The following is a 24,310-nucleotide window of genomic DNA, read 5'->3' as shown; positions in this document are numbered from 1 at the left end:
AGCGCACCTTCCCCCACAGAGATGAGTGACTGCTTTTCATTCCACCACTCATGGGTCGTTGTTTCCCCTCTCTCCAGAAATTAATAAGAAAGCGCTTCATGAGTTACTTAGCTTGTAAGCTTCTGGGGGCAGGGACTGCCTTTTTGTCCTGTGTACAGCACCTAGCACAATGGGATTCTAGTCTATGACTAGGCCTCCTATGCGCTATGGTAATACAAACAGTAACAACAATCAGAATGAGTTTTTCCATACTGAAATTAAGCTTGATACACATTTGGGACCTGATCCTGAAAACTCTCAATCACTGAAGGCCCCAGTCTCGCACCCTTATTCACTTTGGCTATTTCAGGGGTAAGGGACTCCTCAGTGGGTGGCAGAATAATCCATCCTTTCTCTCACAAGTCATGCCGTTGACTCCGACGGGATGACCCGCATGAGTGAAGGGTTTGCAGAACTGGGCCAAAAGTAGGATTCTTTTGTTCTCTTGCTTGTATTTTCTTTTCCTCGTGGCATTTAAAACTCAAAAAAGGCACCAGATTGGCTTTGCCAACCCTAGAGATTGAAGTCCTCTGATCACAGAACAGGTGCAGCATAGACAACAGCAGTGCAAGTTTCCCTACACACATCCAGCAGCAGACCTTAGCACTAACTGGAGGGAGCTCCTTCAGGAATGAGAAGAGAGTTCATTATCTGTGTACCTAGGGCTCTTCGGTGCTGGAACTAGGGGTGCTGCTACACCACCTGGCTTGAAGAGGTTTCCATCATATACTGGGTTTACAGTTTGGTTCAATGGCTCTCAGCACCCCCACTATACAAATTGTACCAGCACCCCTGCTAGGGATACTGGCTGAAGTCCTGTGAAGTCATATACTAGCTGGTAATGGCCACAGGTATAAGTTAGTCTCAAAAACAGCTACCATCTTGCTTCCTTGGAAGAGTGACAGCTCTAAACAGGCAAAAAGCAACAATTCTGTAGTTCCTAATTTGCTCAACCCAGGTGAGGGATTCCTAGGCTTAAGTATCAGGGGGTAGCCCTGTTAGTCTGTATCCACAAAAACAACAAGGAGTCCGGTGGCACCTTAAAGACTAACAGATTTATTTGGGCATAAGCTTTTGTGGGTAAAAAACCTCACTTCTTCAGATGCAAGATGCTAGGCTTAAGTATAGCAGTGTGTTAAGTGGGTACAACTTCACTGAAGTCTGAAGCTGTTTCCTTATTCAGTTAAGTAATGTTGCCATTAAGAAAAGCTTGAAAACATGACCCCTTCAAGGTTAAAAATAAGAAGGTAAATAAAAAAAATCCAAAATATATTATTTGGGGGGCTTAACTCATGATTTTTGACCACTTGGGTTGGTCCGATTTCTTGGATATAAGTGACTTTCATGGATTCTGTATGTCTGGCCTCCACAGAGCAGCATGCTACATATGTGTATATAAGGTGTAGAAAAATGATATTGTATTATTTTAGAAATGGTGTGTGATCTTGTTATTAAAGATGGTAGGGTAATGTATGTGCAAAAGGGGGCAGCGTTAATGTTACATATACATCCTTAGTTTTGTCATTTCCTGACGAGAATTTATCTGTACAACCTAAACTTTTTTTGAGAGAATTGTTAATAAAATCAAGGCGGATATAAAATTATGCAGCCACAATGCCCAGATGGGCATAGATACCTTCTTCAATGCCAAGGAGTGTGAGTGGCAGCAGGTGTGAAAATAAGCAAGGAGCAGTAATGGTGCATCTGCAGGTGAGCATTGACTGCTTTGCTTGATATGCTCACACAGCACAATCACATCCAAAGACAGCTCTTCATTGGAGGCCAGAGGTGGTTTTTTGCATAGATGTGTAAATGTGTCAATCAATGGGCCAATAATGGGGACAAAAACGGAATTTATAAAACTAAGGATACATGACTGTGCTACTGATTGCCACTGTGAACAACTAGCACCCCACTAGAGCCACAGCTCCAGCTCCAGCAAGGATATGTAGCCATGTCATTTTAAGAATTTTTTCTTTGCACCAAAGTAGCTATCTTTAGTAGTCACACATTTCCTATAGGCAAAGGATTGGAGAGGTGTATAACACAGCAGCCTTTTCTCCAAGAGCCATTTCCTTGGTAATCGAATTCCCCAATCCCTGTCAATTCCCCCTCTCCCAGCTGCAGGGTTGCCCTTGTATAAGGACTTTTTTTTCTCAGCATCCCTTTCTCAGGTTGGCCCTTTATATTTGGCAGGGAAAAGCAATTGCAGCTCTACAGTGGCTATTTTGTAATTGGTTGCTGTTGTTTACTTCATCATCCTCTATTCCATCTGAGAAATAATCTTAACTCCTGTTATGTTTTCCCTCTTTTTTCCTGAGGCGGTGTGTATGGCTTAAGGATGGTTGTACAAGGTGTTGTGCATGACTCAGCAAGTTCATCCTTTTGGGACAGGGCATCTGCCTTCCTGTTTCTCGCACCTGGCAGGATGTCACACTGAAATTGAATCGTGTGAAGAAAAGGGACCAGCGGATCTGTCACTGGTTTAGGTTTCAGGCCATGCAAAGGTTCTCCGGGTGTCTGTGGTCTGTAAGAGCCTGAACTGGAAATTGGGCTCTTTCAAAGTAGGGTGACCAGATGTCCCGATTTTATAGGGACAGTCCCGATTTTTGGGTCTTTTTCTCACATAGGCACTATTACCCCACCTCCTGTTCCGATTTTTGACACTTGCTATCTGGTCAGCCTATTTCAAGGAGATGATGCCATTCATCTGCTTAAAAGCTGCACGAACCCCCACAGCTGTCTGAAACGATGAACGTGTCTCCTCCCCTGGCCCAGTAAAGATGGCTCAACTAAGGGGATTCGGACCACAGTTGCACTGCAGTGTGCCGATTACATTTCCGTTTCTCATACGTGCCTCGACTATTTTGCCTGCTTCTGTATCATCACACCTGCCATTTAGGAGGACAATGAATTGAGACATTTAGGCCCCATTGTCAGGAATAAGGACGTGCAGCTCCCTGCTCAGTCTCTGGGCAGCCTATGAGCACAGCTGATCCCCGCAGGGCCACCTGATTGACCGCTCCCACTGATTGGCCAAGGAAGTCAGCAAGCCTGCGCTTTAGCCCAACAGCAACAACTGATCTCTTGCTGTCAATGTACATGTCCACAGCTGCAATTGCTCCTGTGAAAGCCTCGTTCCTGCCCAGCTCCAGTCTGCTCCAGCTCTGCTTCCTGATGCGATGCTGACCCCTGGCTCTGGTTACTGACTTCTTGACTCAGCTCTGACTCCGACTCTGGCTCCTGACCAGGGCCGCCCAGAGGGGGGGGGGGGGGGGCAAGTGGGGCAATTTGCCCCAGGCCCCGGACCCCGCAGGGGCCCCGCGAGCCCTGGCCGAGAATCCCTTCCCTGGCTACTCACCCGGCGGCGGTCCGGGTCTTCGGCGGCACTTCGGCGGCGGGCCCTTCAGTCGCTCCGGATCTTCGGCGGCATTTCAGCGGCGGGTCCTTCAGTGCTGCCGAAGATGCGGAGCGAGTGAAGGACCCGCCGCCGCCGACGACGACTCAGAGCGCCACCTGGTGAGTACAAGCGCCGCAGCGGGTGGCGCCTTTTTTTATGTTTGCTCCCCCGCTTTGCCCCAGGCCCCCTGAATCCTCTGGGCGGCCCTGCTCCTGACTCCTGCTCCAACCACTAGGCCTGACCACTCACATCCTGGTTCGTGACACCCATTCATTCCTCTTGCAACTCAGCTGAAGTCTATACAGTTACATCAGAAACAGGCCCCAATATGTTTAAATAAAACATATATGCATCTCTTAAAGCTTGTAATTGTTCATACATTTTTCAAAGTTGAGTACTAGAGGGAAAAATGAACTGAGTTCAGATTCTTCATTTTCATTATTATGCAGCCAAAATGAATGACTTCTACTCTTTTTTACTGAAAGGGCACAATCCCTGCCTTTCAAAATATTCTTCATGTGGCTGTTTTTGACGCACCTTTTACATAATAACATAGGATTACAGTATTGGCTCACAGCTGAGGTCCATATAGTCCGGTGTCCTCATGTCTCTAACAGAGGCCAGTACCAGATCTGTCAGAGGAAAGTGCAAAAAACCCCATAATAGACAGCTATGAAATAAAATGCCCATAGGGAAGTTTATTCCCAATTCCCATCAGTTAGTGGTTGATTTATGTCCTTGTTTAAAGAAAATCCTATCTAATAGAACTGTGGATTTATTTCATTATCTTTATAAACTTCTAATCCTTCTCTGAATCTTTTTTTAGCTTGTAGCCTCAGTGATAGCTTGTGGCAGCGATGTCACATGTTAATTCTGTGATTGTGAAAAAAATAAATCCTTTATTAGTTTTAAATGTATTACCTTGGCTCAGGTGATTTGGTTTAATCTATTATACAGACAGAGACCAGTCCCAAAGTTCAGATCCACATCTCGAACTCTCCCCAAATGTGGATGTGTTTGGCTCTGGGGTTTAGGTTCAGTTTCATCGCAAACGTTCAATCTTATAATAACAAACCAATATATGTCTGTATAATGAAAGAAACAAAATGTTAATCAGAAAAGAGATTTTAGCTTCCAGCTTTCTAGGGGGATATTATAAATAATCATGAATAAAAAATAACTCAGCATGTAATGAAAAATACCTTGACCCATATTACGAAGTACACAATATTAAGTATGTATTTCAATAGGATTAATATAAACTACATTTATTTGTAAGCCCGCTTGTTCGTCTAGCTCAGGGAGTGGAACAGAAGCCTCACTTTCTTTTATTATGCTGCAAACATCCCACCCATGAGGGAGGATGTTTCTCTTAAACAAAAATGCCACCAGGTATGAAACAGCAACGATAGTCCCCAAAGTGAGAAGCATGGTGAAGGTTTTAAAAGGGAACAGCTGAACGTAGACCCCGTCCACAAGGGAGCAGCCTGGGTAGTGGATTACAGGGGGGATTTTCAGGGAAGGCTCCCCTGCCAGCAGCCTTAACAGGAACCCGAAGAGGAATCCAGCAGCTGAGCCATATGTGTTGGTGTTGGGAATGAAGAGGACACAGCAGAGCTGGGGAAAGAGAAGGGCGTACACCAGCTCGCCACTCAGGAACCACAGATCATAAACAGAGTTAGAAAGGAAAGCCAGGCCTGCAGCGGCTGCCCCAAAAACCACCATGGAGACCCTCATTATACAGACAACTTCTTTCTCCGTAGCCTGTAAAATAAGAGAGTATTGTTGTAGAAATCATCATTGGCTCATTTTTAATCTCACCCTGAATCAGATCTCAAGGTTACAAAAGTTAGAGGAGTTTATAAATAGATGCTGGCATTACTAGAACAGTGCACGCTAGTGCTTGTGTAACAACCCCCACCTTGCCAGTAGTGTTTGAACTCAGAACTTTCAGCACCAAAGCCTGGACCTCCACCACTTAAAATAAAGGAGAAACTTTATTAGCTGTACTGTTGATTAATGACTGAGGCCAGCACATCAGTTAGAGTTGCCTTGAATTTTGGATGCCCAACTTTAGATGCCAGAGCCTGATTTTCAGAGGTATGGACCACCCACAGCTGCATTTGAAACCAATGGAAGCTGCAGGTGTTCAGCTCCTCTCAACATCACACCACACCATATGTCTGCAGCTGAGCTCCCAAAAATTGAGGCATGGAAATGGAGAGGCCAGGACGTTAGCTTTTAATATCAAACCAGGTCAGAATTCATGTTTTACCAAACTAATAATATTGATCCTTACAGATTTTACATTTGTATTATTTGTCTGTGGTAAGGAATTTTCCATATTAAAAACTGATAAATTTAAGAAATGTTTACAGAAGTCAGGGTAGATTTTAACCCTGTTGAATGGCGTTTATCATGCATCCTTGCACTAGAAAGCTTTTCTGAGTTGCTTTTAAGTCCCGCAGGTGGGCCTCATGCTGGGATAGATTATGTGGGATGAAATCAGAGCAAGTCTAAATGAACATACATAAGAGAGTGTAAGCAACTATAACTTACACCTTCTGGAATTCTCAGTGTGTAAGTTATGCTAACTTGGCCAATACTACAAAGTGTTGCCAGCACAGCTATGTCAGGTAGGAGTATGAAAAAAATCACACACTCCAGCTGACATAGTTATGCCAGCAAAACCTCTTATGTGGACGCAACTGTGCTGACAAGAGTGCTTTATTTGGCAGAGCTAATGTTCAGGGAGGTGGGGGGTAGCTATGCTGGCAGAACTCCTTTTGGTGGCATATGCTGTGTCTCCACTAGGGGGCTTTGTCAGCATATCTATGCCTGCAAACGCTCTGTAGCATAGATAGGCCAGGGGACTCCCTTAGCTGTTCTGTGGTGCACTTGGATGTACTGCTGTTTGAAACAGAACTCCCCTAAGTGAGGAATCTGTACAGTTTCCATCCCCATCCCTCATGCAGATGAGGATTTGGGCCAAATCTATTTAAAATATCCTGGTGAGTTTTACCACTGACTTCAGTGAATCATAGAATATCAGGGTTGGAAGGGACCTCAGGAGGTCATCTAGTCCAACCCCCTGCTCAAAGCAGGACCTCCCCACACAGATTTTTTGCCCTAGATCGAACTCACAATCCTGGGTTTAACAGGCCAATGCTCAAATCACTGAGCTATCCCTTCCCCCACATGGAGCATTACAGGCCCTGAATGTGGTTGTGCTCGCCTTGGCAGACACAATTACCAACTCAAAGCACTGAAAAATCATGAGTCAGCCCCCCCCGCCTCCAAATCACAAGACTGGCTTAAAAATCACGAAACCTAAAAAAATAAATAAATTTTGGGTTGTTTTTATTTACATTCTCATGTCTAAACCTTCAATATGTACTCCCCATTTTCAAGCTTTTCTCCATCACCATGAGGATTAGAAACTTCTGTTTAAAAGAAAGCTGAGATTCCCATGCAACCTCTTGATTTCAGCAATTCAAGATATTGACATTGACTTCAGTGTGACTACTCGTGTGAGCAAGTGCTCACTAGCATGAGTAAAGGGTGCACTGTCTAGGCCCCATTGTTTTAGCAGCCATTTTGATTTAGTAATGAAGTGAGAATAACCTTTCAAGAAAATCAGACAAGCCTGTTAATTCTGGAGGATTACTTGCCTAGTCAAATTAGTGATATCTTTTTCTAAAGCAGCTTGATATTGAAAACCTAGCTACACATCTTATACAAATTAGACTAATAATACCCATTTCTAGGATACAGTCACCTTGTGCATTAATCTTGGCCTCCTAATTTTTCCTTTGTCATAACACAATGTACTTGCCAGAGTTTAAATAAAAAACTCAGGCCATCAAGTAACAAAAGTACAGACCCCCAAAAATTCAATTTACCGTCCTGTCTTTACTATGTACCTTTAAACTACAGGATATCAGTATGATTTACAAGCTTTATAGATAAATCATTTCACCACCACTGAAATGCTGTACCCGGCTAGAAAACTTCTCTGTCACTTTTTTTTAGTTCCAATTTTTTAAGTTTTCTTGCCTCCTCTGTGTCATATGAGAGCATCTGAAGTTTGTTTGGAAGGCCAGGTTTCTCTTTCTGGAGTCATTAATAATGAAACAAAACCACTTTAACAAATGGAACAATAGTCAGAGAGGAGCCAAAAAGCGCCTTCTTCTCTCTAAAATGCTGCATGAGTGCTTTGAAGTGCTTTGCCCAAAGGCTTTTTGCTGTTCTCTTTGACTTCATTTGAGACTATGAAATAGAGGCACAGCCTTGTCATTTGCTAAATGACTAGTTCAAAGTCTACCCTCTGGAGTTATTCCATCCCATGTCTAGAGCCCAATAACACCATTTTACAGCAACATTCACCTTGAGAAATCTCCTGGGGGTATACAGAGGAGTAGTTTAAAAACCTTCCATTACTTTCCCCACGTGATTCATGGTGTCAGAGGCTCACAAAGACTCCTCACCTTTTTCCTAAGAATTTTCCTGTAGATGTTGTGAGCTAGCATGGAGCTGGCTGATAGAAGGGCTGAATCTGCAGAAGACATGACGGCAGCAGCAATGGCTCCTAAGCCAGCAACGGAAACATACGCTGGGCAAAGATACTGCAGAACAATGGGTAATATCATGCTGGACTCCCCTCTTTCATTAGGGGTTGGCAGACCATAGCTTGTCTGATTCCAGTCTTAAAAAAGAAAAGAACATTAATTAACAGGGAGTTTTGGATTTGCTTTGTTAATTTTTCATTCCTTTACTCTCTTCTGTGTTGAAATAGCTAACAGTAAATTCTGCATTGATCTTGACCTTTTTTTTTTTTTTTTTGCAAGGTGCAGTAAGATACTTATTTCCCCTGCAACAATCAATAACACTGAAGGGAAAGATCATTAGGAACACTGTCAGCATCCCTGGGCTCTGTAAGATCTCTAAATTGTCAAAAATCCACCAAAACTTTCTAAGCTACATCATACTTTGAGGTCTGTGGTTTTGGGGTTATGAAAATGGAAGAAGAAAATAAATGAAATTCAACCTTGAAAAACACTGGAACATTCATCTGAAGGAAAATAATTCAAAGCACAGCATAGAAGGAAGATATTTGGAATGTCATAACACAAGAACTTCATCAAATCAGTTGGTTAACAAACAAAAGTCGATGCAATTTGGGGATGCACAGGCAGAAAAAGAGATATGCTCCTGTCTACATAGCACTGTTCTATATAGATACTTAGGCCCCATCAGCGTAGTATCTGAGCACCTCACTAACACCAATGAGTTTAGCATCTCAATATTTTTCTGACATAGGGAAGTAGTAATATCCCGATTTTTCAGATGGGAAACTGAGGCATGGGGATTAAGTATATGTTTGTGGCAGAACTCGGAACAAAGCTCAGATTTTCTGAGTTTCTTATGGTTTAACCTTGAGGCCATTCTTCTGCCTGCTGAGATTGCACCTTAAGTACTGTTCCGGGCATGAGAGTTGGCAATGCTGAGATTTTGAATCTCTGTGACTGTAATTCTGTAAGCCTAATATTGCAATGAGCTTACTTTTTTTTTTTTTTTTTAATTGAGGGACAGTTCCTCAGCTATTGTAAATTGGTGTGAGCTACACAGATTTACACCAGCTGAGGATCTAGCCCCCATTATATATGACATGGGATTAAAACAAACAAGCCTCTTTGTACCATAACTGAAAAATTAATGAGGAAAATATAACTTCCAGAGTGAAAAGAATGATCTTAGGGGTAGAAAGAATTTTGAGACCGAGGATAGCAGGCCTGGGTCCAGCCTGCCCTGTTCCATGTTCTAGCCTACAGCTGCCAGACATTCTAGGAGTTGTAGGCCAGGCTGCAATGCATGATGGGAAAGGAAGAGACTATAAGAGGCAGCCTTTTGCAGTGCTACCAACTCTTGTGATCTTATCACAAGTTTCACAAGATTGGGTGACTTTCTTAAAGCCTCCCTGGGGGGAGGGATAGCTCAGTGGTTTGAGCATTGGCCTGCTAAATCCAGGGTTATGAGTTCAATCCTTGAGGGGGCCATTTAAGGATCTGGGGCAAAAATCTGTCTGGGGATTGGTCCTGCTTTAAGCAGGGGGTTGGACTAGATGACCTCCTGAGGTCCCTTCCAACCCTGGTATTCTATGATTCCTTATATAGAAGCTCAACTTCCATTTATAAACTAAAGTTCGTTTCTAGCCATATGGTCATGGAGAAAAGTTTGAAAACGTGACCCAAGCTTTAAGGCTCAGAAACCAGAAGGCAAAGTAACCTTTTAAAAAAATCTCATGATTTTTAAACTAGTCGCATGATTGTTGAAGCATGACTCATGGTTTTTGAATGCTTGGGGATAGCTATAATGCTTTCCTTAGAGTGGACAGAAGGTCCAGGCAAGCAGAAGCTTAAGGAAGCTCTTCAGAGGCTGGGATGAAGGTGGTGTGACTCCTTCTTGAGAGAGAGCCAGGGAAGAAGCCTGGGAGGGTGTCTGCTGAAGACATTTCAGAAGGCCTAGGATGAGATGGGCCAAAGTAGGAAGTGTCTGGAAAAAAGTGAAGCAGGGCAGGGATTTTAATACAGTGCAAAGCAGCTTAGGGTATGTCTACACTGGAATAAAAGACCTGCGGCGTGGCTGCGGCTGGCCCGGCCATGGCTGGCCCAGCTCAGGTGACTCAGCCTCACAGGGCTCAGCCTGTGGAGCTAAAAATTGCGGTGTAGATGTTTGGGGTCAGGCTGGAGCCTAGGCTGGATCCTCCCCCTCACAGAGTCCCAGAGATCGGGCTCCAGTCCAAACCTGAACGTCTACAGAGCAGTTTTACAGCCTCGCAACCCAAGCCCCGGGAGCCCAAATCAGCTGACCTGGGCCAGCCACAGGTGTTTAATGGCTGTGTAGACTTTACCCTTAGTGTTTTAGGAAGCCTGGGCTGAAGACTGCACTAGATGATGGACCTGGACTTCCCTTATGGTGCCACCTATAGGAGATGGGAACCTCTGCAACTAAGGAGAAGGCCCTGGAAAGAAAGCAAAAGAGACTGGGTGGAAGATTTGGATTTTTCCATTTTGTTTGGACTCTTCTTTGTGACTTTTGTATACTGGGATGTTTTTAAGTTTGACAACAGGGCTCTCTGAGACCTCCTTCCAGCCAGCTAAAAGGAGATCACCACGTATTGGGAAACTGAGACAGCCACTGCATCTCTGTGTGGAAGAGGTAAGATGCCTGTTACAGTGAGACTGATATTTACTTTGCTATTCATTGTGTCATTGTTTACTTTTTCTTCCTCCACTTGTTTGTTTTATCCATAATTTGTGCCTCATACATATAGACAGCAAGATTTTGGGGGCACGGACAAGTGTGTGTGTGTGTACAGTGCCTAGCAAAATAGGCCATTGATTATGGCCTCAAGGTGCTAATGGAAAGAAACAGCTTTTGTGTTACCTGTAGAAGCAGCTACTGCGCCAATAAGAACAGATGGAATGACCATGAAAACACACCCAAACCCTGCAAAATAAGAAGTGAGCCTTGCTTGTCTGGATGAGGAGGCTGCAAGGACTCTTTGGAAATAGATCTGCCATGGAATACTTCCAAGAGCCTGAAATGAAGGTAAACCATTAAAAATAACTCATGCATCACTATTAGGGGCTGGAGTGTCATTTGCTATAGACCTTCATTTGCCCCCTCCCCCACCAGAATTTTCATAGGTCTATATGCTCCATTATGTCTTCCACTCTTTGTCCCCCTCCCTCCCAACTTTGCAGGATATAATATAATCACATAAAATGATCTACATGCCGACGCAACTTCACCCTCCTCCCCTGAATTTTTCTGAAATGACACCTCTGATTTGGGACAAACCTATCCTCATGAAGGCAGTTCCTCCCTCCAGACAGTAGTCATTCTGGGGTTACTACTGCTACTGCAACCTTGGGGTTGTAATAATCCTTCTGGCTGTCACTCTGTCCTTTTGCAGGGGAAGGTGATTGGTAGATCTGTGGAGTCACAGATCCATTATCTTGGCCCCCACTTCTCCCTTGGCTTGTCCCTCTCCTAACCCCATCCCTTTCCATTGCAGCCAGGAAAGATACCTGGAGAACAAGGCTTCATAGCACACAGGGGTGTATGCTCCTTGCTTAGGCTTCCTTCATTCTGTAGCAGAGCCAGGGCCGCCCAGAGGGGGGGGGACAAGTGGGGCAATTTGCCCCAGGCCCCGGGCCCCGCAGGGGCCCCGCGAGCCCTGGCCGAGAATCCCTTTCCTGGCTAGAGGCGCCTTTTTAATTTTTACTCACCCGGTGGGGGGCCCTTCAGTCGCTCCGGGTCTTCAGCGGCATTTCAGCGGCGGGGGGCCCTTCAGTGCTGCCGAAGATGCGGAGCGACTGAAGGACCCACCGCCGCCGCCGCAGATTCGGAGTGCCGCCTGGTGAGTACAAGCGCCGCAGCGGGTGGCGCCTTTTTTTAGGTCCGCTCCCCCCCCCCCCCCCCGCTTTGCCCCAGGCCCCCTGAATCCTCTGGGCAGCCCTGAGCAGAGCTGCCCTTGTTCCACTGTTTTTGTGGGAAAAGTAGCAGGAGTTTCCCTGTCAGGCACTCAGGGTGTCTTTGGCACAGGAACTCCTTTGTTGTCATTTATTATTTTTACAGCACCCAGTACACAGGACAAATAATAAGACTGGCCCTACCCTAAGACCTTACAATCTAGGTTTAAACACAAGCCGAGATTAACAAACTTCCTGGAGAGGGATGGGCTGAGGCAGGACAAGGGTCACAGCAATAAGAGCACCCTGCTCCTCATACAGCATTATTATTCTTTATTATGAGGGCTGTAAAGCAATTAAAAAAATGAATCACGATTAATCGTGTGATTTAAAAAATTAATCACGATTAATCGCACGATTAATCGTACTGTTAAACAATAATAGAATTACCATTTAGTTAAATATTTTTGGATGTTTTCTACATTTTCAAATATATTGATTTCAATTACAATACAGAATACAAAGTGTACAGTGCTCACTTTATGTTTACTTTTTATTACAAATATTTGCACTGTAAAAAGCAAAATAAATAGTATTTTTCAATTCACCTAATACGAGTACTGTAGTGCAATATCTTGATCACAAAAGTTGAACTTACAAATGTAGAATTATGTACAAAAAATAACTGCATTCAAAAACAAAACAACAATTTTTGATGGCATTTCACATAGGCGCTGACTCCATGGGTGCTGTGGGGCTGGAGCACTCCCGGGGAAAAATTAGCGGGGGCTCCGCACCCACTGGCAGCCAAGCTCCTCCCGCCCCCACCCCCTCCTCCTCTCCCGAGTGCCACGTCTCCGCTCCTCCCCCTCTCAGCGCTTCCTGCCCGCCGCCTAACAGCTGTTTGGCGGCGCTTAGGACTTTCCAGGAGGGAGGGGAAGGAGTGGGGATGTGGTGCGCTCGGGGGAGGAGGCGGTAAAGAGGCGAGGCAAGGGCAGGGACTTGGGGAAAGGGGTGGAATTGGGGTGGGGCAAGGGTGGTGCAGGGGTGGGCAGGGGTGGGACCAGGGGCGGGGCGGGGGGGTCGAGCACCCACGGGGCAGAGGGAAAGTCAGCCCCTATGGCATTTCAAATTTTTAAACCTTGCATCGAGTGCTGTAGCTATTTTTAGAAATCTCACATTGGTACCTTCTTTGCGTTTTGTCAAATCTGCTGTGAAAGTGTTCTTAAAACAAATATGTGCTGGGTCATCATCCAAGACTGCTATAACATGAAATGCGGGTAAAACTGAACAGGAGACATACAATTCTCCCCCAAGGAGTTCAGTTACAAATTTAATTAACACATTATTTTTTTAACGAGCATCATCAGCATGGAAGTATGTCCTCTGGAATGGTGGCCGAAGCATGAAGGGGCATATGAATGTTTAGCATATCTGGCACGTAAATACCTTGCAATGCCAGCTACAAAAGTGCCATGCAAATGCCTGTTCTCACTTCCAGGTGACATTGTAAATAAGAAGCAGACAGCAGTATCTCCCGTAAATGTAAACAAACTTGTTTGTCTTAGCAATTGGCTGAACAAGAAGTAGGACTGAATGGACTTGTAGGCGCTAAAGTTTTACATTGTTTTGTTTTTGAGTGCAGTTATGTAACAAAAAAAATCGACATTTGTAAGTTACACTTTCATGATAAAGAGATTGCACTACAGTACTTGTATGAGGTGAATTGAAAAATACTATTTCTTTTGTTTATTATTTTTACAGTGCAAATATTTGTAATAAAAATAATATAAAGTGAGCACTGTACACTTTGTATTCTGTTTTGTAATGGAAATCAATATATTTGAAAATTAAGAAAAACATCCAGAAATATTTAATAAATTTCAATTGGTATTCTATTGTTTAACAGTGTGATTAATCGTGATTAAATTTTTTGAGTTAATTGCATGAATTAAGTGCGATTAATCAACAGCCCTATTTATTATTTATATATATATTACACCTGTTTCATTCCCTGGCACTCTCACTCCTGCTGTTGAATGAGTGATGAAATCTTTTGTAGGCTGTGGCTATAGGAGAAATGGTCTGGTAAAATAAGAACTCAACCAACCTTTCGCCTCTCCCTTGAAGTGAATATGAACTAAACATTTCTGGCAAGTTGGAAAAGAGAAGTTGCTGTTTAATTGTTTTCCTTATGCATTTCTAGGATCCGTTCAGGTCCTGAAGTAGCCATGCCAAAATACTGTGAGTAAGGCTGTTGGTAATGGTATTCCCAGCCTGGCTAGTGGGAGGGGCCAGATTCTCCGTTATTGTAAGCTCTAGTGACGTCAGTGGTGCTATGCCAGTTGAGAATCTGGCCCGGAATGTATATTACGTGTCCCTGCAATTCCTATGCTCTTAAAATTTACAGTCCAGTTCTACAGGTCAAAGAGGTTCAGGTAGTTCTGATAAACATCCAGATTTGGAGTGCCCACCTGAACGCAATGTGTCAACTGTGAGGTGCACCTGACATTAATGCACCGTAATTAAGGCTACGATTTAGTCACAGGTTGTGGCAGTCATGGAATCTGTGACTTCCAGCGACCTCCGTGACTTCAGCCTGCTGTGGCCGGAAGCTGTGGGGTGGCCCCTGCTGCTCCAAGCCATCGCAGGTAATGGGGGTACCCCCCGCATCTCCTGGCCACCATGGGTTCCCGGAGCTGCGGGTGGCAGGGGTACCCTGTAGCTCCCAGCCCCTGTGAGTGGTGGGGACACCCCACAGCTCCCAGCTGCTGTGGCCGCAGGGGAACCCCCTAGCTCCCAGCTGCTGCAGGCCCCTGGAGCTGTGGGCGGCGGGGGTACCTTGGAGCTCCCAACTGACATGGGAGGCCTGGGCACCCCACAGCTCCCAGCTGCCACAGGCAGTGGGGGACCCCTGGAGCTGCAGGTGGCAGGAGTACCCCGCAGTTCCCAGCAGCTGCAAGCAGCTCCTAGCCCCAAGCAGCTGCCTTGCTTCAGGAGGTGTGGGGATCCGCAGGTCCCCATTTTGTCCTGGATATTTTTAGTAAAAGTCACGGACAGGTCACGGCTTCTGTGAATTTTTCTTTTTTGCCCGTGACCTGTCCATGACTTTTACTAAAAATACCCATGACAAAATCTTAGCCTTAACCATAATAAAGATGCATCCATACAGGGTCATCCCTAGCTATTCTGGGGCCCTACGCAGCCCCCCCTGTGGGGGGGGGTAGGCCTCCGCAGGGGGGGCTGGTTTGGGGGGCAGGGGGGGACCACCCCCAGCACTCACTGGTGGTGTGGCTGGGGTCGGGTCCCTGCACTTCCTGCCACCGGTAAGTGCAGGCCCAGCCCTGCTGCACTCCTCAGGGGCGGGAAGAGGCGGAACGGGGGCAGAGCAGGAGTGGGAAGAGGCGGGGTGGGGGGAGCAGGGCAGGTGCTTTGGGGGAAGGGGTGGAGTGGGGGCGGGGCTGGGACAGAGCGGGGTGGGAAGAGGCAGGGTGGGGGCAGAGCAGGGGTGAGAAGAGGTGGGAGAGGGGTGGAGCAGGGCGGGGGTTTTGGGGGAAGGGGTGGAGTGGGGGCAGGGCTGGAGCAGAGTAGGGGCGGGAACAGGCGGGGCTGAGGCAGGGCAGGGGTGGGGGGCCTGGGGAAGAGGCAGAGCAGGGGCTGGAGCAGCACGCAGCTGCGCAGGGCACCAGGAAATTTGGTGCCCCAAGTTTCCTGGTGCCCTACGTAGCTGCGTACTTTGCGTATGGCTAAGGACGGCCCTGCATCCATACAAATATCTGAAATTCCGAAGTATCTTTCTTCCTCTATTCTACCATGTAAAACTCAGGCTGTACTAGTGGGTTTATAAAAAGGTGCTTTGCTTTTACTGACACTCCAGGTGAACTATTAGAAGGAAAGGATGGAAAAAAGAAGATCTTACCACATACAGAAGTTCATCTAGCCATCTTCCAAGATACTCTGTTTCCAGTTTGCCAATCCATGGTACTTGATAGAATTCATTAACAGCAGTATAATAAATGTTTTCAGTTGCAGAGTTCAGCAGCGCAAATGGCACACAAGTCCACTGTGTTTAGCATGAAAACAATTATCAGTACAATAGGCTAATGTACATCAGACAACATTTGTAACTCCTCTGTTTTCCCTATAAACCTGCAATTCCCCCTCCCCATACCATACCACCACCAAACCTTGGGATTCCACAGAAATCTGAAATTGCCTCCCACCTTTAAACTTTCATATGGGATTTTTCTAATGTTAAGGGTGGTGGTGTGAGTAGACTGAAGCTGGGAAGGGGGAAATTAACTGGGATTAACCTAGTCCTGTTTAACCTTTCCATTTAAACTTCTCTCTTGTTTTCAAGAGCTCTTTTTATATAGCTCACATGGGTACTCTGTCCTTATCATTTTATAACGTGGCTGGTTTTGTATAGAGAGGTTGCTTTGCATTGCTCTGGTGCTACAAACCAGCCCTAAAGCTGGTTTAAGTGGGGAAGCATGTCAGAGGACTCTTCTTCACACCTGAGGTTTCCTATAAACCTGGAGAAAGTCTGCTGCACAGGTCCTGTGGGTGTCTTGCTGTGTTCTAAGGCATAGCCTCGCCTAGTCCTGACCCCGTGTAGTCATATCCAGTGCAGTTTACCTCAGCTTCTTGACAGAATACACTGCTATGGGTCTGGGAACAGCCAGTGGCAAATCAAATGGAATCAATCCCATTTGACTCTAACAAAACAGCAGCTGAAATATTAATCATGCAGCCTCTTGAACAATGATGATGATTAAGCAGTGATAATGCAATTTCCTGTTTTCCCCGCTGAAATAGATACTGGTAACTCAACACTGTTATAACTCAGAGAGCCTTCTAAAGGTACAGCAAGCACTTTCCCCCTTGAGAATCCTGGATGTGACTCACTCAAATTGGAGAGCATTGCCCTGACCCTCTTTACAGATCTGCACATGAGGCTGCTGTCCTGAACATACCTAAAAACTGAAGGTTTACTTTTGCCCTAAATCTTTAAGAGCTCAGCTTTGGCTGTAAGGCCCATGGAGGTGGCGATGTGAAGACACAAGCCCTGTAGAATACAAGACTAAGAGCAGTGTCACTGGTACACTCCCCTTGATGTTGTACTACTGTACGTAGCAGTGGCGTAGCCAGGCCGGGACACTTGGGTGGGCCCAGACTTTGGGTGGGTGGGCAAGCACCTGCACCCTGACCCTGCTTTCTGGCTGGAGCACCGGGCAGGCAGAGCGGGGCAAGCGCCTGACCCTGCTCCCCGACTGGAGTGCTAGGCAGCCGGGTGGAGCGGGGCAAGCCCCCGACCCCATTCCCCATCTGGAGCACTGGGTGGGTGGAGCGGGGCAAGCCCTCACGCCCTGACCCTAACCCCTGGCTGGAGTGCCGGCGGGTGGGCAGAACAGGGCAAGTGCTGGGGCCGGAGCAGAGCCGGGCTGGAGGGGGTAAACCTGGATGCCCCTGGTACATAGTGCCCTCCCAGTGGGGAACAGCTGTGATTGTGCTGTAAGGATGTGGGGTGTGGCAGCAGAGACCAAAGGTCATCCTCCATTTTGGAAGGTGGGGTTCCAGACTGCCGGGCCAGAGCAAGCTGTGGCTGGCTGTTACTTATAGCAGGATCTTGTTGCTGTGTTATAAGTGTTTAAGTAATAATGTCATGTTAAATATAAGCTCTCTGGGCCTCAAGAAGAACACCACACTGCCCACGGTGGGGAGCATCTCTGCTGGCTGGCGTAGATAGGGTGAGGGCATTGTCTGTCCTGCCCCTTTGGGAGAGGCTGGTGCCGATGTGGGTGGTAGCCTGCACTCTCCTTGCGCTCTCTGGACACAAGTGCAGCAGTTATTTCTAGCTATGTGTGAGTGTGCTTGTGGCACCCAACGGTTCCTGGTGCCTCCTGCTTCCCTCACCCCACCTTGAGCACCCATTCTGGGTGAAAAAATCAATCTTGCCTAAATGGCTAAAACCTTTTGAAGACAGCTGTTTTGTTTATAGCCATGTTCTGGATCACATTAGGCTGAGCTGCCAGTTAAGTGACTAGAGTTAACCTAGCCACCAGAGGGGGCCCATGCTGTTCCATGAAAGCAGTTGGAGAACTGCAGTAATAAAACCTTGCATAGTTCAAATAAAGTCTCTCCCTTGGGTCATACCAGGCTTCTTGCAACATTTAAGGAAAGATAAACTGAAGACTAAAGTTTCCCCACTTTGGCCTGTGCGGATCTTCCTGCCTGAATTCCCTAGTGACTATTTTGTTTGTGATATTAGAGTAAAACGGTCTGAACAAAAATGCAGATGCCAGATCCTGGCTTATGCTATCTCTGCACCTGAAAAACTATAGCCAGGAGAAGGGACGCAGCTGCTGTGTCCTAAACCTAGCTCTTCCAAAACCCACGCAACCTGAAGCTCATCTCACATCACTGTAAATCAGGATTAGCTCCATGGAGTTACATTGGCATACAGTTGGTGTCAGAGAGAGGAGAGTCAGGCTGCATGGAGTTAATATTCTGCAGAGCTTGGTGAGTTGCTCCCATGTTAAGCCTTGGAGGAGTATTCTGTGGAAGGGATTTGGGGTCGGAAGCTGTAGGTTGTGCGAGTTTTAGTGTCTTATTTACCACTTATGGAATGCATCCTCTTCCACTCGGAATACTCATAATAATCCTGGCATAAGAAGAGCCTGTGTAGGCACTCCCTGTCTCTAGAATATGTGGGGTAACTGTTTTAAGAAATATGTGCAGTAATCTGACCCTTCAAAGACAGAGTTCCAGTGATTGGTGGTGTTGGATCCAGAGTGGATACACAGTCATAATCATCATGATCTTTTTCTAATATGCTAAGACTAAACACTGTTTTTGATTTAAAGAGTTTTAATTTCAGCCCATCTAATTTAGAAGTGCTGTTACAGACCCGTTCATTACAAATTAAAGTGTGACACTCTGACAGTCACCTCCTACTGCTCGTTTTGTTGGGATTGTTTTGGATAAACATAAAGGCTCCATCCTACAAATACTTATGTATGTGAATTAGTCCCATGGGACTGCTTGCCTAAGTACTTCATGTAAGTGTTTGTAGGACTGTGCTCTGAAACCCACATCCTACACAGACCCCCGTGCCTGCCTGCAGACCCATGGATTTCACTGGAGCTCTATGTAAATACAGGGATCCTCCCACGTAGAACTCAGTGTAGGACTGGAAAGGTAGGTACCTGTCCTACAAACATTTAAGCATGTGCATAACTCTAATTGAAATGAATGGGGTCACTCACACGAGTAAAGTTACACTTGTGCTTATAGAATTGAGTTGTTTTTAAGCACCATTGGGCAAGGACTGTTTAGTCTTTTCTTTAAACTTTCACCTAACTTGGGTACCTGAAATCTGCATTTCCAAATCTTCCAACGTGTGCGTGGTTCCCCCCACAAATGTCACCTTAATCTGAATTTTGAATCTTTTTTAAAAAATACCTAAAATATTCTCTGAAGATATTTCCCCCTTAAGTTATTAAATCTATTTATATTTTTAAAACTGTACCTCAGTTTTACAGTGATTTGGAGAGAGGGTGGAATTGAGGTTTTTGTGAGTCTGAATAGTATATTGCTTGAGAAACCTGTTGCTGTTTTAACACAGACATGTAGAAAATGGCATGTTCCAGCTTTGCAGAAAGAAGAATTGTTTTCTAATAAATTCTGACTTTGAGGTGGTTTCTGGCAGTCTCGCACTTTCTGGATTTAAAAATACGCTACTGGGGAAGGCGCTTGGAAGGACTTAGGAAATTTGGTCTTTTGATGAATTGACCTAGAAACTACAACACTACAGCCTCATAAAAGAATTATTGTTCACGCTGTGCTCTGCTCCGAGCCTCATTAAGGGTTTTAAAAATGATTTATGCTGCTTTGTAAATCCTCTTGTAAGCCAGTGAAGTGTTTGTCTTAATAAGACATACTGAAAGATCCTTGGGACTGAAACTGTGGATTAGATTCTGATCTAGTTACACTCATAAATCTATGAGGCCAAATCCTGCTCTGGATTTTGTAGATGTAAATCCAGAGTATTTTCAGTGGGATTACTCCAGATTTATACTGGTGTAAATCAGAGAATCTTTCATGGACTGTATGTGAGTCAGCTGTTTTTTCCCAAAGGAGCATGAACTTGCTTGAACTATTTCCCTCTATTTGGATTCAATCTCCAGCTGTTTTCTGGGAATTCAGTAGGTAGCTCTTCACCCCCTCTCCCCTCCCCCGTGTCAATTGATAGCTGCAGTATGGCCTTCCAGGGTTTCTGTGCTGCTGGAGGGTGTCATCTTTCAGATAAGATGTAAAACTAAGGCTATGTCTACACTACCATGATAAGTCGACCTACGCTACGCAATTCCAGCTACGTGAATAACGTAGCTGGAGTCGACCTACCTTAGGTCGAGTTACCGTGGGGTCTACACCGCGGGGGGTCGATGGGAGAAACTCTCTCGTCTTCTCGTTGGGGGTAGAGTACAGGGTTCGACTGGAGAGCGATCTGCTGTCAATTTGGTGGGTCTTCACTAGACCCGCTAAATCGACCGCCGGTGGAGCGATCTCAGAGCATCGATCCCGGCTGTAGTGTAGACCTGCCCTGAGGTTGTCACTGTACATTATAGGATTTTATGGCAATTTCACAATAGTAGCAGCATTAGCCCCAGTGACTGGGTCGATTCCAAGTGGGGCAATTAGTACAATCAAACTAAATTCTTCCTGTAGTTTCAGTTATATCTGGTATTTTCTCTTCTTCTCCTAAACTGTTGTGTAGCGTATGTATGTGCTGTTAAACAGTTACTACCATCCACCCCAGAAGTGGCTGCATTTAAATGGTGGATAAAATGGCATTGGTTTTATGACTACAGAACTGCTCTGTTTCACATCCTGTATGTAATTGCCTTTGGAGCAAAGGTTGCTTTTTAATGAGGCCTTAGATTGTTATTAACCATGCAATAATGAGGTCAGGAAATAATAAAAAAGCCCCTTCTCTACATAAACAGGTTTCTTGTGCTGTCCCTCTTCTACACTTCAATCTAAAATCACAGACGTGTATAGGCCTTACCAGGCTGACCATCATAAAAACCAGCTGTATCACATCAGTGTACGCAACTGAGTATAGTCCTCCCAGTAAAGTGTAGAGTATAACAGTACATGCTGAAATGATGATAGCTAAATATCCTCTGATATCCAAGATCACACTCATTGTAGCCCCTGCAAAGAAAGACAGCATTATATATATACTCACACACACACACACGAACATACATACATACATATGTAACCAGGTGCGTGGGTTACACACACACACACACACTATAATTACACAGTTGGCACCATACCAGTCACAGAACTGCAATCAATCCTCCTGTTATTAACCAAAACTTGATGCAAGGAGTCTTCATGCATCTAATGGAGCAGAAATTATTATACAATTTTTAAAATTTTATTTTAAATGACTCCCCAACATGGTGGTTTTTGTGAATATTCCATTTTTACAGTTCGGTCAGTACTAAAATTTGGCTAGCCTCAAGCAGTGCAACAAACCGTCCTCAGTCTCAATGTTCCCTTTCCCTTTTGATTCCTCTGTGAGTGGAAACACCAAGGACCAATTTCAGAAATGATACTTGAGATGGTGTAAAGGAGTTTAAGGAGGTCTAAGTTGGTGTCATTTATGCCCCCAGAGGCTGGAAAAGAGTGTGAGTTAAAGGAAGATGAGGCATACTTAAGTTAAATCCTCCTCTGAGTTGGTTTTCGTGCTACAGTCCTATCTTCCAGCTCTGTCAGTGTGTAAGTTACACCAGCTTAAACTCCTCTAGGCTCCTTCAAACTCACTTACACCCATTTACCAATGTGTAACAGTCAGAGGTGATGTGTAAAATGGCTTTAGCCCAGAAAAAAAATCTTTGGTAAAATATATCCTCAGTATTCCACATTTCCCATCCATACAACATCCACATACTTTCTCCTCCCCCATCTAAATCTCCAGACTCTCAATCTGGTCATTCTGTCTGGGTTTCCTAGGAACTTAAGAATTGACTGACTATGTCAGAACAGTGCTCCATCCTACCCAGTATTCTGCCTCTGACAGTGGCCAGTACCAGATGCTTCAGAGGAAGGTGGAAGAAAACTTGAAATCGTGGAATATCTTATTCATACGGAAAGCTCCTTAACCCTGCCAGTTAGAGGTTGGCTTATGTCTTGCAGTATGAGGGCTTATCCTATTCAAACTTTTGTTCTTTTGGGAAAAAAACTCTTTACTAGCATAACTCTGGATATATTTATTATCCATATAAATATCTAATCGTTTTCTGATCCTGGTAAGCTCTGGGACTCAGTAATATCTTGTGACAATGAGATCCACAGCTTAAATGTGCATTGTGCAAAAGTATTTCCTTTTATCAGTGTTACATTTGCTGTCTTGCAATTTCATTGAACATCCCATTCCTCTTGTATTATGGAGAGGGTGAATAGAAGTTCTTAACTTACCTTCTTTAGGCCACTCATTATTTTGTTTGCTTTTATCATGTCCCATTTTATTCCCTTCCCCTTTAGGGTAAACAATCATTTCATTCTCTCTTCACATGGAAGTTTTGCCTGGCCCTTAATCATTCTCACTGCCTGTCTCTGAAAACTCTCTTTACAAGTCTTCCCAGAAAAAAACACCCCAACAAACCATTCCTGTTTTTCTATCTCCCAATTTAATTCTTTTCTACATCTCAATTTTTCTATTTCCTTCTTGGACACTTCCCCTGGTCTCTCTCATCTTCTGTCTCTCATCCTCTTCCCCATGTTTCTGTACTTGTGCCCACCTCTTTCACTCTTTCTCTGTCTCTCCTATTTCCTCCTCAAGTCCCCCTGCTCATTTCTTTAGCTCTCCACTTTATATCCCCCTCAGTCATTCTCCTTTTCTATTCCCTTCACGCACCTTCAGTCCTTCTCTTCCCTCTTTTGTCCTACCCCAGTTGTTCTTTCTTATTAAGACTGCTGCCACAGCTTCCCCTTTCTTTCCCAATGGCCAGTGTGTTAAGAGCGAGGCTGTTTTTCTGCTTTTCCCTCTCTGCTTCTCCACTGTGTCATTTTGTCCCTGCTTCTCTCTCTCCCTCATGGAGCTTCTTCACCACTGGATCCATGGACAGATTTAGGCCACACCCATGCTGTAGCAGTCAGAGTCCAGCTGCTTGTAATGGACTTCCTGTAGTGTGCTAGCTACCACTTTGAGGAGAAAACAAATTTTCCTTTATTATCATGCTCTGTGGCAGGGGTATAAATTTAGCACAAGTGGATTTCCCACTGAAGTCAATGGCAGGTTTGCACAGGGTGGAAGTATGTAGTAGGTAAATGTTTAGTTTTTATCATTATTTGTTCAGTACCTTTTCGTCACCTTCAGCATCACCGAGAGGGAGAATATTCTACCTTTAACATCACTGCTATTTCTACCCTTTGTCACTCGTCCTTCTCAGTCCTCCTTTCCCCCTGCCTCTCTTCCTCTCACTTTCCATGATAATTTTTGTTTAGTCGAAAACCGAATTTTTCTGTTTTCCCATCAAAAACTGTTTTGATGGGAAAAGTTTGCCCTGTCCTAGGTCACGTAGAAAGTTTCTTTTGCAAACATGAGGGCTACAAATCTAGGTGTTTGTCACCCTTGCCCCCGGGGAACCGCTGCCCAGTACTAGAACAAAATTAACCCCACCCTTATATTAAATAAAACACTACAGTGTTCTCTCTGCAGTAGTAGTCCAAATGCTCTGCAGCAGTAGTTCAGATACTACAGCTTACAGTTGTGTAATAACAGTTCTATGGATCTTTTGTGCGGATTTTTATTGCTTATTTCCCTATTATGGTTTAACAGTTGTGTTCTGTTCAAATTTCTGTGTATCTGCACAAATACTATAAGGATCCAGAGACTACTGACTCTTAAAAAAAGCTACATGATGCGAGCGGAAAAGGAAATCTATTCTGAATGAGTGTATGTATAAGATATATACTTACCTAAAGCAGAAAGAATAGCTGCAAACCAAAATACATCTCCTATCAATGTTGGAAGAAAGAGAAGGGTTCCCATAGTGTTCCCATAGGTTTCTTGGAGGGGATCCATCATTGTCACATAGCTTTTGGATCGCATTGGCTTTACAAAAAAGAGGCCCCCTAGCAAAAATCAAATGACAAGGTGAATTATTATTTTAATTATTACCTAAGAACCAAACAAGAATGGGGCCTCATTGTGCTAAGTGCTGTACAGACACAGAGTAATAAACAGTCCCAGCCCCAAAGAGCTTATAATCTAAATAGACAAGACAGACACAGGGGAGGAAAAGGGATATAACAGGCAGAGTGAACAATATGGTGTCTGCAAACTTCATGTTAGTTCTATGATTTTTAATACATT

General features: G+C 44.7%; 1 protein-coding gene across 1 annotated transcript in view; it reads right to left on the bottom strand.

Moving 5' to 3' along the window:
• Positions 1-4,669: 4,669 nt before the first annotated feature.
• Positions 4,670-24,310, bottom strand: part of LOC135895231 (high-affinity choline transporter 1-like) — a 42,136-nt gene continuing 22,495 nt past the window's right edge. Inside the window, exons 3-8 of the mRNA XM_065423309.1 lie at positions 23,914-24,069; positions 20,987-21,135; positions 15,836-15,979; positions 10,886-11,039; positions 7,927-8,144; positions 4,670-5,203 (exon numbers count right to left, since the gene is read on the bottom strand). Of these exons, the coding sequence (XP_065279381.1) occupies positions 4,670-5,203; positions 7,927-8,144; positions 10,886-11,039; positions 15,836-15,979; positions 20,987-21,135; positions 23,914-24,069 (1,355 nt within the window). The remainder of the gene's footprint in view (positions 5,204-7,926; positions 8,145-10,885; positions 11,040-15,835; positions 15,980-20,986; positions 21,136-23,913; positions 24,070-24,310) is intronic.

The sequence above is a fragment of the Emys orbicularis genome, chromosome 1, assembly GCF_028017835.1.
Source record: "Emys orbicularis isolate rEmyOrb1 chromosome 1, rEmyOrb1.hap1, whole genome shotgun sequence".
Taxonomy (NCBI): domain Eukaryota; kingdom Metazoa; phylum Chordata; order Testudines; family Emydidae; genus Emys; species Emys orbicularis.
Note: the sequence above shows the minus strand (reverse complement) of the source record. Positions and strands in the feature narration are given on the sequence as shown.